Genomic DNA, 12,797 nt, shown 5'->3' with positions numbered 1-12,797 from the left:
TTTCAAGCTTCCAGGTCCAGGACTCGAACCATGGTCAGCCATATGGACGTCTAGCAACTTAACCATTACATCACCTGCTGGCCCCTATCTTTTTTTTTTTTTAATAAAGAGATTCTTTTTGTTATAGGGGGTGTGCACTCACCAGAGACAACGAGAAAGCCAGAAATCACTCCAGGAGGGATGGCCACACCACAATCCCTCCTCCTCCATTCTCCTCTCAGGATTTTGGCACACATGCACACACACCCAGCATGAATTTCAAGCTGCCAGGTCTGGGACTCAAACCACAGTCGGTCATGTGGGAGTCCAGCGACATAAGCATTACACCATGTGCTGGTCCTCTGGCCCCCCATCTTCCTAACATACAAGAAGGTTAGTAAAAGTTAAGCCAAATTTCAGGTAACTAAGAGAAATGAGCAGCTGAGGCCATTACAGTGACTGCAAACCCAAAGCAGCCTCTTACCATCCTTCGCATATGCCACACAGTATATTGTGTCTTTGTGTCCCTTGAGGGGCTGAAGCAAGGTCCCATCGGAGGCATCATAAACCTGGCCAAAAGGAGACAAAAGTAGTTTATCCAGGTGGTACCTGTTAGCCAGAATTCCTGCACGGTTGTTACTGCTATTTGTATTACAAAACTTTTGTCTGAATTTGTATCAAATAAAAATTGCACTGCAAGGGACCAGCTGATGGCGTAATAGTTACGTTGCTGGACTCCCATGTGGTTGACCATAGTTCACGTCCTGGACCCAGCAGCTTAAAATTCACATCAGGCACATGTGTACATCCCTAAAATCCCAAGAGGAGACGGGAAAAGAAGGAATTGCATTATGGCCATCCCCCTGGGAGGTGATTTCTCGCTTTCTATATCTTTGTCTCTCCACCAAGCACAAGAGCCCTATAGAAAAAAAAAATCGAAAAACCCTCTCTCAAAAACAAACAAACAAACAAAAAATTGCACTGCAAAGGCAGAAAGAATGTGCCTTCAAGACAGGAGTCTCAGAAGCAGAGGTCCTGGCTCCATGTACTGAGCCTGGAACATGGCATCCACCCTCGAGAAGCAAAGGTTCGGTGACGGACTTCTCGGAAACTCTCTATCAACTTAACTCATTCTTGTAGGCTGTTTCCAACACAGCAATACGTGACTTTGGATATAAGACCGGTCAAAACAGGCCTCCTAAATGGATAAAGCCAGGGCCAGCAGGTAGTGTGGTTGTTAAGTCACTGGACTCCCACATGGCCAACCCCAGCTCGAGTCCCAGACCTGCTGGCTTGCTTTCTCACTTTCCTTCTTTCGCTGTCTCTCTCTCTCTCTGATGAGCATGTGTGCCCTATGGCAAGTTAAATAATTATACATTAAATTGTATTAATAATGCTTTTAAAAAATAAATACATAAGTAAATAATAAAGCTAGCATGTACAAAGAACCAGCTACAACATGATTACATTTTAGTGCTTTTGGGGCTGGCAGGTGGTGTGGTGGTTGAGTGCGCTGGACTCCCATATGGCCAACCGTAGTTTGAGTCCTGGACCTGGCAGCTTCCTTTATCACTCTGTATCTCTCTCTCTCTCTGGTCAAATTAAAATAAATACATAAATAAAGTGCAATAAAATAATTTTTTTAATGTAGTGCTATCCTGCCCCCTGACATCAAATTCATAAAGAGATGTTCTATATTTGCTACTAAGAAGTTGGAAGTTACAGACTTGAACTCTGGGTTTGTAAGTAGGAAGGTGTTATAAAAGCTAGCTATAATGTGGATTAAGGGTATTTTATAGCTGTGAAATGTTTATAAATAGGTGAAGACTGAAAAGCACACTGGGAAATAAGGCGGAACTCTGCAGAACGGGTGGAGCATTAGAGAAGGGATGCAGATTGTTTATGGTGGAGCGAAGTCTGCAGAACAATGTGCCCAGGGCTCTAAGAGCAGGTAGCTAGCACTCAGAGACTGGAGGTCAGTCCGTCTGCCTCTCTAGAGACAACAGAGAAGAGGAAGGGGACTTCCGCAGAAGGAAGGGAGGTCACACAAAGGTTTTCAGGTCAAACAGGAAGAGCTCTCTGAACATGACTTTTACGCGGTGGGATAGGTTCCAGAGGGAGCTTATGCTCTTTGAAAATAGGAAAAACAGGACCACACCCATACGGAGCTGTTTAGGTCGGCCGACCCCACTTCTCATGGAGGGAGCACCTTCAGTCCTGTTGCTTGGATGTGTAAGGGAACAAAGCATGAACTGACAGCAGCCCAGTTACAGGGGCATTTTCATGAATTGTCTTCAACTCTGTCACGGGTGTCTCCAAGTTAAAAGGGAGAGATGAATGACTCCAAAGGAGGTATTGTTCACAAGTCTATCTGATAGACAGTTGACTTACCTGTTCTAAATAGCCCATTTCCTGCCCTATTAAAAACTAAGGACGAGTTTTTCCGCCCATGCCTTTTTTATCGCAAAAAGAAAGGGAGGGAGGGGGCGGAGGGTGTGTCAAATTTCAGAGTACTCACAAGAGGGGGGAGGGAAAAATGTACTTAAAAAGTAAACTCAGGCAAACTCCTACCAGCAACGTGCTTCCTGCGGCCAGAATCAGCTGCGTCCCATCAGGCTTAAATGCGAGGTCATAGACACTAAACAGGAGACAAGGCGAAAGATTAGGAACCCAGATGAGGTCTGCTAATAGCCGGGAAAGGAAACTTTATTTCCATTAGAAAACACTGCGAGTGCGAGTGTGAGTGTGTGTGTGTGTGCGTGTGCGTGTCGGGGAGGAAAATAATGGCTGAGAATTGCACTGGTTGCAAATTCCATTCAACCGCCATGACCTGGCAGCCCACTCAGTCACGATCCCTGGGCAGTTAGCTGGATGTCCCCGCTTCCTCTTGTCCAGGAGCCAGACTAACTCTCCTAACAATACCGTGGAGGCTGGACTCCCTGCGAGACCCCGTGAGGACAGCCACAGTGGCAAATCCACACCCATAGGTGTACGTATTGAGTGCCTGGTAGGTGCTAGCTGCCCAGAGATACAAGAGAAATTTCTCAGAGCCCCTCCCTGCCCTCAAAGAGGTTAGCATCTGGCGGGAAGGTGTGACTCAGACACACTCACAGAGAACAACTGTATGTCATTCATTCATTCTTTTTTTTTTTTTTTTTTTAAGGTTTTTGCCATAGGGCACATGTGGTTTCTGGAGACTGAGAGAGGGAAATGAGAAGTCACCCCCCAGGGGAGATGGCCACGCCACAATCCCTTCTCCTCCCATCTCCTCCAGGGATTTTGGGGCACAAACACGTAAGCATCTGGTGTGAGTTTCAAGCCATTAGGTCTGGGACTCAAACTGCATTCGGCCATGTGGGAGTCCAGCACCTTAACCACCATATCACCTGCTGGCCCCCATGCGCCATGAATTACTTTTAAAGAATTATTTAGTGGGACCAGCAGTTAGCGTAATGGCTATGTTGCTGGACTCCCACGTAGTCGACCGTGGTTCAAGTCCCGAACCGGGTGGCTTAAACTCACGCCGGGCACGTGTGCGTGTCCAAGATCCCGAGAGGAGAATGGAGGAGATGTGGCTATGTGGCCATCCCCCCTGGGGGGTGATTTCTCACTTTCTGTCTCTCTGTCTGTCTGGCGAGCGCACGTGCCCTATAGCAAAAAACCTCTCCCCAAAAAGAAAAAAATAAAAAGACTTATTTAGTTATTTCATTCATTCATTTGGTATTACTTTTTAAAAGAATAATTTATTTAATTGTATTTATCTATCCATCTATTTTAATTTGACCAGAGCGAGAGAAGGAAAGTGAGAAAGCAAGCCACCAGGTCCAGGACTCAAACCATGGTTGGCCATGTGGGAGTATCCAGCACCTTAACCACCATGCCACCTGCTGGCCCCATTAATATTATTTTTTAATCTGATCAGAAAGAGACAGAAAAAGAAAGAGAAAGTGAGAAAACAAACCGCCAAGTCCAGGACTCAAACCACGGTTGGCCATGTGGGGGAGAGTCCAGCGCCTTAACCACACCACCTGATGGTCCCCACATGTCATCGGTTCTAAGGCGTACACTCGATTACATTTACCATCTCTGAGTTTAAGGTGTGTCTGATGACATCACCAGTTTAACTGGCACCATTTTTTTCTGATTGGTACACAACATAACGTTACTTTATAATCAAGGACCTCTTACAGTAGATGAAATATGGAACAACACTGTGATAAAGGCTTTAGGAGATACATTAAAACATGCAGTTCAGCCTGGGCCAGAGGGTAGGGCGGTAGTTTAGACACTAGACTCGCCCATGGCTGACTGCAGCTCAAGTCCCAGACCTGGCGGCTTGAAAATCACACCGGGCACATGTGCGTTCATGTCCAAAATTCCAGGAGAATGGAGAAGGGACTGTGGCACGCCCATTCCCCCAGGGGACCACTTCTCACTTTCCCTTTCATGTCTCTCTCCTGTGAGTACATGGCAAAAACCTAAAAAACAAAACATGTATTACGGGATTCAAAGGAAGAAGACAGCATTCTAACTTGGGGAAAGGATCAGAGCTTCATAAAGAAAACAGTAATTGAAAAAGCTAGGACTTCTGAGATACGCAGGGAGAGATTGGTTAGGTACAGCACTTCAGGCAGAGAAAACTGCAAGCAAAGACATTAAGGTGGGGGGCAGCGAGAAATTTAAATCATCTAATTCGACTGAAACACCTGGCTCTCTACACAACTAGAGGAACAGGCTTGACCCACTCCCTGAATGGCCCAGGCAGGAGTTCACGAGTACAGAGGACCCTAAGAACACGCCAAGACAGCAACTGTCCAGTGGGCCAGCCAGGTGGTGTGGCTGGATCCCACATGGTGGCCTCCAAGGTGGACAAATGCCAAAATCCAGAGAGAATGGAGAAGAGGGCTTGCGGCATGGCTGGGCCCCTTGGGGAGTGTTTTCTCATGTTTCCTCTCACTGTCTCTCTCCGGGGAGGGGGAGAAAAAGAAAAGAAACAGCACTGTCTGGCTGCTGGTGGCACAGCAATAAACGCAACGCTCTGCAAAGCTGACCCACACAGGAACATTATTCTGGGTTCATCTGGAGACCTCTCTGAGTCTATGCAATTGTGTGTGTCCGTGATCTGTGACTAGCTGAAGCTGGGGGAGATCATGACATCAAAACCCTATTGGAAATGCGGGACCAGCAGTTAGCATAATGGCTCCCACGTAATCGACCACGGTTGAGTCCCGGACCCAGTGGCTTATACTCATACCAGACGTGTGCGTGCATGCCCAAGATCCCGAGAGGAGAGTGGAGGAGAAGGGATTGCAGCGTGGCCATCCCCCTGGGGGGTGATTTCTCACTTTGTCTCTCTGTCTCTCTCTGTCTGACGAGCACACGTGCCCTATAGCAAAAACCTCTAAAAAAAACCACAAAACCCTATTGGAAATGCTATCTGTCTTTCTCTCTGTTTCATGAACTCATGGGGAAAAAACAAACAAGCAAATAAGCAGAAGGCAGCAGCAGCACTGTTGGGGCAGCCATTGTGATGTTTAGCACATGATAAACTTGCCCGGTACTTGTTAGTGCCCAAACTACACCTGCTCAGTGATGGTACTTGGAGCCTTCACCACACACAGGCCTGTGCTACGCTCGTCAAAGGCGTTGTGTTATTTCATCCTTGCAATAATGCTGTGAGGTAAGATTTCCCTGTTGAGGGAAGAGGCAGAGACCCTAAAAATACAGTTAGGGTACAGGCCCAAAATGAAATCACAATATGGCTAAGTTTAAGTTGGAGACACAGCGGCTCACAGCAGCTCGGCTCTCCCTACCCTGCTGGCTCACAGCGGCTCACAGCAGCGACTCAATGACTGACCTAAAGCAAATACAGCAATCAAAACTTTTACAAGGTCCCACCCATTCCAGGAAGAAGATAATGGTCTTTGTGGCCCAAAGTTCGTAGATAGAGTCTCATGACTTTCATATCCACTCCAAAATTAGGAGAAAAATAGCCAGACCTGTCTAGCATGTGACCCCTACCACAAAGAGAATGTATACACAAGCCCCTCCTGAACAAGAAAAAAAACCCTTATCTCAGTTCCTCTTCAGCAAGCCATTTTCCAGAACCCCTCCCCGCCTGGGAGCTGCTCTCTCCGATAAACTCCACTTGGCTATCCCCTGTCTGAGCCCACGTCTCTCATTCTTCGTGAATCACAGGCGAGAAGCACTGTCACTCTCCCAGGTCACTGTTTTCTAGGTAAGGACACCATGGCTCAGAGAGATCGAGTACCTTGCCCAACGTCACATGACTAGCACACGTCAGTGTCAGAGTTTCAACTCCAACCTGCCTCTAGATTCTGAACGCTTAACCGCTAAACGACACACTGCCTGCTCCTCTCTTCAATGACTGCTATGTGCATCAAATCTGTTACCTTCGAGACTTTAACTACAGTAACAGTGGCTAAAATTTATTGAGCATATTTATTTTAGAGGGGTTTGTTTGTTTTTTCTGCTTTTTTTTTTTTTTGCTATAGGGAGTGTGCACTTGCCAGAGAGACAGAAAGTGAGAACTCACCCCCTGGGGGAATGGCCACACCACAATCCCTTCTCCTCCAGTCTCCTCTCAGGACCTCGGGCATGCTTGCACACATACTCAGCATGAGTTTTAAGCTGCCAGGTCAGGAATCGAACGGAGGTCGACTAGGTGGGAGTCCAGTGACGTAACTATGAGGCCACTTGCTGGTCCCTATTGGGCATAGTAATTCTGGATGCTAGGTTCAGTTTAAATCCATCATGTATTAGCCCTCTCAGCCTCACTACAACTCTACCCTTGCCTAGCAGATGAGAAAACTAAGGCATAAGAAGTTAAAGAACTGGCCTGGAAATAAACTGCTACTAAAAAGAGGCAGAGCAGGCAGTCTGGCTCTGAAGCACATGCTCTGTTATTCTAACTTTGTGGTTACGCTTTGTGGTTTTCGTTCTTATCATCGTTACTGCCGCATTTGACAAAACCGTTAGCAATCATTTTCATGCTTTAGCAAAAGCAAAAAAAAAAAAAAAAGTATCAACACCTCCTCAAGTAATTACATGTAGAATTAAAAATGCATTTTGCATTTTTAGTTGATAAATAATAACTGGGCATAGTTATAAGGTATAATGTGATGTTTTGATCTTCTATATATTATAGAAAGGGTCAATCAAGCTAATTAACATATCTATCACCTCATCAAATTAATTTTTTGTGGTGAGAATATTAAAAATCTATTTTGTTCCCAATTTCGAAATATCCACTATCATTAATTCTCCAGTCTGAAACGTTGTACTTTTTGATCATCATCTTCTCTTTCCCCATCCCCCTTGCCACTGGCACCACCCTGCTACCTCCAGAAAACACCTTTGTACTCTCTGTCTCTATAAGATAGACTTTTTTAAAACCGACATCGAAGAGGCCAGAGAGTGGCGAGGTGGTTAGTGTGCTGGATTCCAGCATGGCCATCCACAGTTCGAGTCCTGGTCCTGATGGCTTGCTTTCTCACTTTCCCTTTCTCACTCTGTCTCTCCCTGATCGAATTAAAAAATAATAGTAATAGGGACCAGTAGTTAGCATAATGGCTATATCGCTGGACTCCCATGTAGTCGACTGCAGTTCAAGTCCTGGACCTGGTGGCTTAAACTCACACTGGGCGCGTGTGCATATGTGCCCAAAATCCCGAGAGGAGAATGGAGGAGAAGGGATTGCTGCATGGCCATCCCCCACGGGGTGATTTCTCGCTTTCTGTCTCTCTGTCTTTCTGAGGAGCACATGCGCCCTATAGCAAAAACCTCTCAAAAAAAGTAGTAATAATGGGGACCAGCAGTTGGCATAATGGCTATGTTGCTGGATTCCCATGTAGTTGACCACAGTTCACGTCCTGGACTCGGTGGCTTAAAACTCACACCAGGTGTGTGTGTGTGTGTGCGTGCCCAAGATCCCGAGAGGAGAATGGAGGAGAAGGAATTGCGGCATGGCCATCCCCCCTGGGGGGTAACTTCTTGCTTTCTGTGTCTCTGTCTCTCTGTCTGTCTGGTGAGCACACGCACCCTATAGCAAAAACCTCTAAAAAAAAAAAGTAATAATAATAAATGGGATTAAGTAAATGAATAATTATTTAAAAAAAAAGAACCTACATACAAGCAAAGTCATACAGCATAAGCTTTGTTGACCTTAGAAGCGTCCTTTAAAAAATGTGTGCTGCAGGACCAGCAGATGGTGTAATGGTTATGACACTGGACTCCCACATAGTTGACCACAGCTTAAAACTCACACCAGGCACGTATGTGTATATGCCCAAAATCCTGAGAGAAGGTACTGTGGTGTGGCCATCTCCCCTCAGGAGTGATTTATCTCTTTCTCTCTCTGTGCAAGCTCATGTGCCCTACAATAAAAATCTCTCTCTAGGGACCAGCAGTTAGTGTAATGGCTATGTCGCTGGACTCCTACGTAGTCGACCGCAGTTCGAGTCCCAGACCCGGTGGCTTAAACTCATGCCGGGCACGTGTGCATGCGTGCCCAAGATCCCGAGAGGAGAATGGAGGAGGGATTGCAGCATGGCCAGTCCCCCGGGGGTGATTTCCCACTTTCTGTCTCTCTTTCTGGAGAGCACACGTGCCCTATAGCAAAAACCTCTTCAAGAAAAAAAAGAATCTCTCAAAAGAAAAAATAAAATAAAACTTGTGCTCGAGCCAACTGGTGGGGTAATGGTTAAGGCACTGGATTCCCACATGGCCAACTATAGTTCAAGTCCTGGACCCAGTGGCTTGAAAATCACTCCAGGTGCGTGTTCATACATGCCCAAAATCTCAGGAGGAAAATGGAGAAGAAGGGATTGCAGATGGCCACCTCCCTGGGGGGTGATTTCTCACTTTCCCTCTCACGGCCTCTCTGTGGCGAGTACAAGTACCCCATAGTAAAAACCTTAAAAAGAAAAAAACCCTTGTGGTCAGGCCAGTGGGTGGTACAGTGGTTAAGGTGCTATATTCCCACATGGCCGACTGCAGTTCACAATCCAGACCGGGCACCTTGTGCATGCCCCAAATCCCAGTGGCAGCAAGGACTGCAGTGTGGCTATCCCCCACTGAAGGGTGACCTCTCACTTTCCCTCTCTGCATCTCTCTCTCTAGTGAGCACTCATGCTCTGTGGCAAAAACTTGAAAAAATGAAACAAAAACTTGTCATGCTGACTGGATAGTTAAATTACTAAAAAGCGTAACTTACACTCTCTCATACGATCCTTATGATCATGTAAGTAGACAGAAGAGGTGCCACTGGCCTTCTTTATGATGAGGAAACTACAGGAGGCAAGGTGCTTGGCGTCACAGAGCAGGAACAAGGATGACTGTCACCCCTGTCCAGAAGACAACTCAGGCCCTGAGTTCTTCGGCGTCCACACTTTTATGCTGGAAGACCTGGGTCTTCCTTATGCCCCACACTTTCTTTTTCTGACCCTATAGGAAATGTCCTTGACACATTTTCTTTTTTGGAGAGGTTTTTGGTATAGGGCACGTGCGCTCGCCAGAAAGACAGAAAGAGACAGAGAGATAGAAAGCGAGAAATAACCACCCCCCCGGGGGGGTATAGCCACGCTGCAATCCCTTTTCCCCCATTCTCTTCTCGGGATCTTGGGCATGCATGCACATGTGCCCGGCGTGAGTTTTAAGCTACCGGGTCCAGGACTCGAACTGCAGTCGACTACGTGGGAGTCCAGCGACATAGCCATTATGCCAACTGCTGGTCCCAACACATTTCGCATTCTGGGGAGAAGCAGGGCAGGTGAGTGAAAACAAGGGGGGAACAGATAGGAGAAAAACGGATCTACCTGAGCTTTTTGTCCTAGAAGTTAGAGAGCTGTGCTCCTCCCTCACAGTGTCTCAAGCCCGCTTCGGCAAAGCACCTGACGCCCGTGGTTGCTAAGACGGGTATTAGACTCGGACCTGTTAGCTGTGGCTGCCCTTGGTTTCATGGCTCCCTTTCCCCTTGCACACATCCGAACTCATCTAGGTGGTTCCTACATGGCCTCTTCTTCTCAAAAGGCATTCTGTGTTGCGCTATCAGAAAATTTTTGAACATCTCATTTGAGTCAAGCACGAAGTATCTTTCCCTCAGACGCAAAAATTCACTTTCTCTGAATTTCTTAAAATTTGCTTCCCCGCGGTCAGCAGCTAGTGTAGTAGTTAAGGCGTTGGGCTCCCACATGGCTGACCACAGTTAAGAGTCCTGGATCTGGGAACACAGAAATCATGCTGGACACGTGTTCGTGCGTACTCAAAATCCTGAAGGGAGAATGGAGGAGAAGGGATTGCAGTGTGGCCATCCCCCCAGGGAGGTAATTCTCACTTTTCCTCTCTGTCTGTGTTTCTCTAGCAAGTGCACTCGCCCAAAGCGAAAATTCTTTTCTATTTTTTTTTTAGAGAAAAAGAAATCACCCCCCCAGAGGGGATGGCCACACTGCAATCCCTTCTCTTCCAGTCTCCCCTCAGGATTTGGGGCATGCACACATATGTGTCTAGCATGAGTTCCAAGCAGCCAGGTCTTGGACTCCAACCATGGTCAGCCATGTGGGAAGCCAGTGATGTAACCATTACGCCATCTGCTGGTCCTGGTAAAAATTCTTTTAAAAATTTTTCTTTCTTAAAATATAATAAACACATCTGATTTGACCTAATCTAAACTCTTGCTGTACTTAGAATCTGTACAATTCAGTTTAGCTCTGAATGACACAGTCTTCTATATTCTGTTTCAGATATATATATATTTTTTTAATTTGTTAAAGAGGTTTTTGTCTTAGGGCACGTGCATTCACTAGAGAGAAAAAGACAGAGATGGTGAAAGAGAAAGTGAGAAATCACTCCCAGGGGGATGGCCACACCACAACCCCTTCTCCTCCATCTTCCTCCTAGGATGTTGGTTATGCATGCACATGTGCCCGGCATGATGTTCAAGCCACCTGGGTCCAGGACTTGAACCGCAGTTGGCCATGTGGGAGTCCAGGGACGTAACTGCTACAGTATCTGCTGGCTCACTGTTTCAGGTAGTCTCTTGTCCCTTTAATTAGAGTTATATGCAATTTAAGGGCAATGACTGGGTTTTGTACACACAGTCATGGACCCACAATGCATGGCAATATCCTAGACACATTACAAACAACATCGACAAATTGTAAGAGTATTTTGAACCCTTCAGGAATTCAGTTACGTCATAAGATCACAGAACGTCAGAATTAGGGAAGGACTCTAGACCTTGTGGTGAAGGCAAACTCCACCGCCATGGCAGGAACTCCCTATGGATGGACATGCAGCCTCGGCTGGAACACTTGGGACAGGGGAGCTCACTTCTCCACCAGCAGTCTGTGCCCGGAGGACGGCTCTCTCTCTCTCTCCATCCAACCCTTTTATGAAAAAGAGGTGCTACCAGAAGATTTATCACCAGTTTCCATTGCAGAGAGACGGGGGTGAGGGGAGTCCTGTAAACTGTCCTCGGTCAAACCTGCGCCCACCCCGGGTAAACCGAAGACCTTAGTTGTCTGACCCAACCCAGTCACTTGTTCTGTAATCTTAGGCAGGTTATGTCGCCTTATTTAACCCCAATTTCTAGGCCAGCCTATGGCATGGTGCTTTTGTGGCCGGATCCCCCACGGCTGACCTTGTGGTTGGAGACCCCAGCTGGGCAGCTTGAGAAACATACAGGCTCATACGCGGCGTACTCAAAATCCCAAAAGGAAGGCGAAGTGGAGAACAGATTGTGGCACGACCATGCTCCAGTGGGGGTGCTCTCTCACTTCCCCTCTCTCTCGCTGTCTTTTGTCTCCCTCTGGTGAGTGTGTGAATCCTCTGGCAAACTGTCTTTAAACATTCCCATTTCTTCATGTATGAGTGGGGTTACAATTCCAACCTCATAGGTTATTATGGAGATGAAAGAAGATAGTATGTGGGGTCAGCAGGTGGTGTGGTGATGAGGGAACTGGACTCCCACGTGGACAAACATGGTTCGAGTCTTGGACCTGGCATATTTTTTGTCACTTTCTCTCTCTCTCTCTGTATCTCTTTCTTCTCTCTCTGGGGAGTATACATGCCCTGTAGCAAATTTTAAAAATAATAATGATGAATAAAATTATTTTTAAAACTAAAAAATAAAGAAGATAGTGTATGTAAACACATTCAACCTATAGCACATATTTAGTAAATATTAGCTGGAGTGGGGCTAGCAGTCAGCGTAATGGCTATGTCGCTGGACTCCCATGTAGCTGACCGTGGTTTGAGTCCCAGACCTGGTGGCTTAAACTCATGCTAGACGCATATGCGTGCGTGCCCAAGATCCCGAGAGGAGAATGGAAGAGAAGGGATTGCGGCGTCGCCATCTCCCTGGGGGGGTGATTTCTCATTTTCTGTCTCTCTGTCTCTGTCTGTCTTTCTGGCGAGCGCAAGTGCCCTATAGCAAAAACCTCTCCAAAAAAAAAAAAAAGAAAGAAGAAAGAAATACTACCTGGAGAGAATGGAGAGTTATGGCAGATGCTAGCCTGACTACAACGAGACAGAATAGCCTAAAAGGGCATCATGCTTTGGATTACTGGAATGTTAATTCAAGGCAGAAAACGAGGGAGTTCAGAGAAGAGGAAAACAACTGGAAAGGATCTTTGGGTACGAAAACAGTTTCAGGCTGAAATGAAAAACTTGGGACCAGCAGTTAGCGTAATGGCTATGTCGCTGGACTCCCATGCAGTTGACTGTGGTTCGAGTTCCAGACCCGGCGGCTTAAACGCACGCCGGGCATATGTGCGTGCGTGCCCAAGATCCCGAGAGGA

At 46.7% G+C, this 12,797-nt stretch overlaps 1 protein-coding gene across 1 annotated transcript in view; it reads right to left on the bottom strand.

Moving 5' to 3' along the window:
* Window positions 1-12,797, bottom strand: part of IFT122 (intraflagellar transport 122) — a gene marked incomplete in the record, with an annotated part of 100,738 nt that overhangs the window by 82,008 nt on the left and 5,933 nt on the right. The window contains 2 exon segments of the mRNA XM_014592486.2: window positions 464-548; window positions 2,551-2,617. Of these exon segments, the coding sequence (XP_014447972.1) occupies window positions 464-548; window positions 2,551-2,617 (152 nt within the window).

The sequence above is a fragment of the Tupaia chinensis genome, unplaced genomic scaffold, assembly GCF_000334495.1.
Source record: "Tupaia chinensis unplaced genomic scaffold, TupChi_1.0 Scaffold000704_1, whole genome shotgun sequence".
In the NCBI taxonomy this organism is placed as follows: domain Eukaryota; kingdom Metazoa; phylum Chordata; class Mammalia; order Scandentia; family Tupaiidae; genus Tupaia; species Tupaia belangeri.
This window is presented reverse-complemented; position numbering and strand designations above follow the sequence as displayed.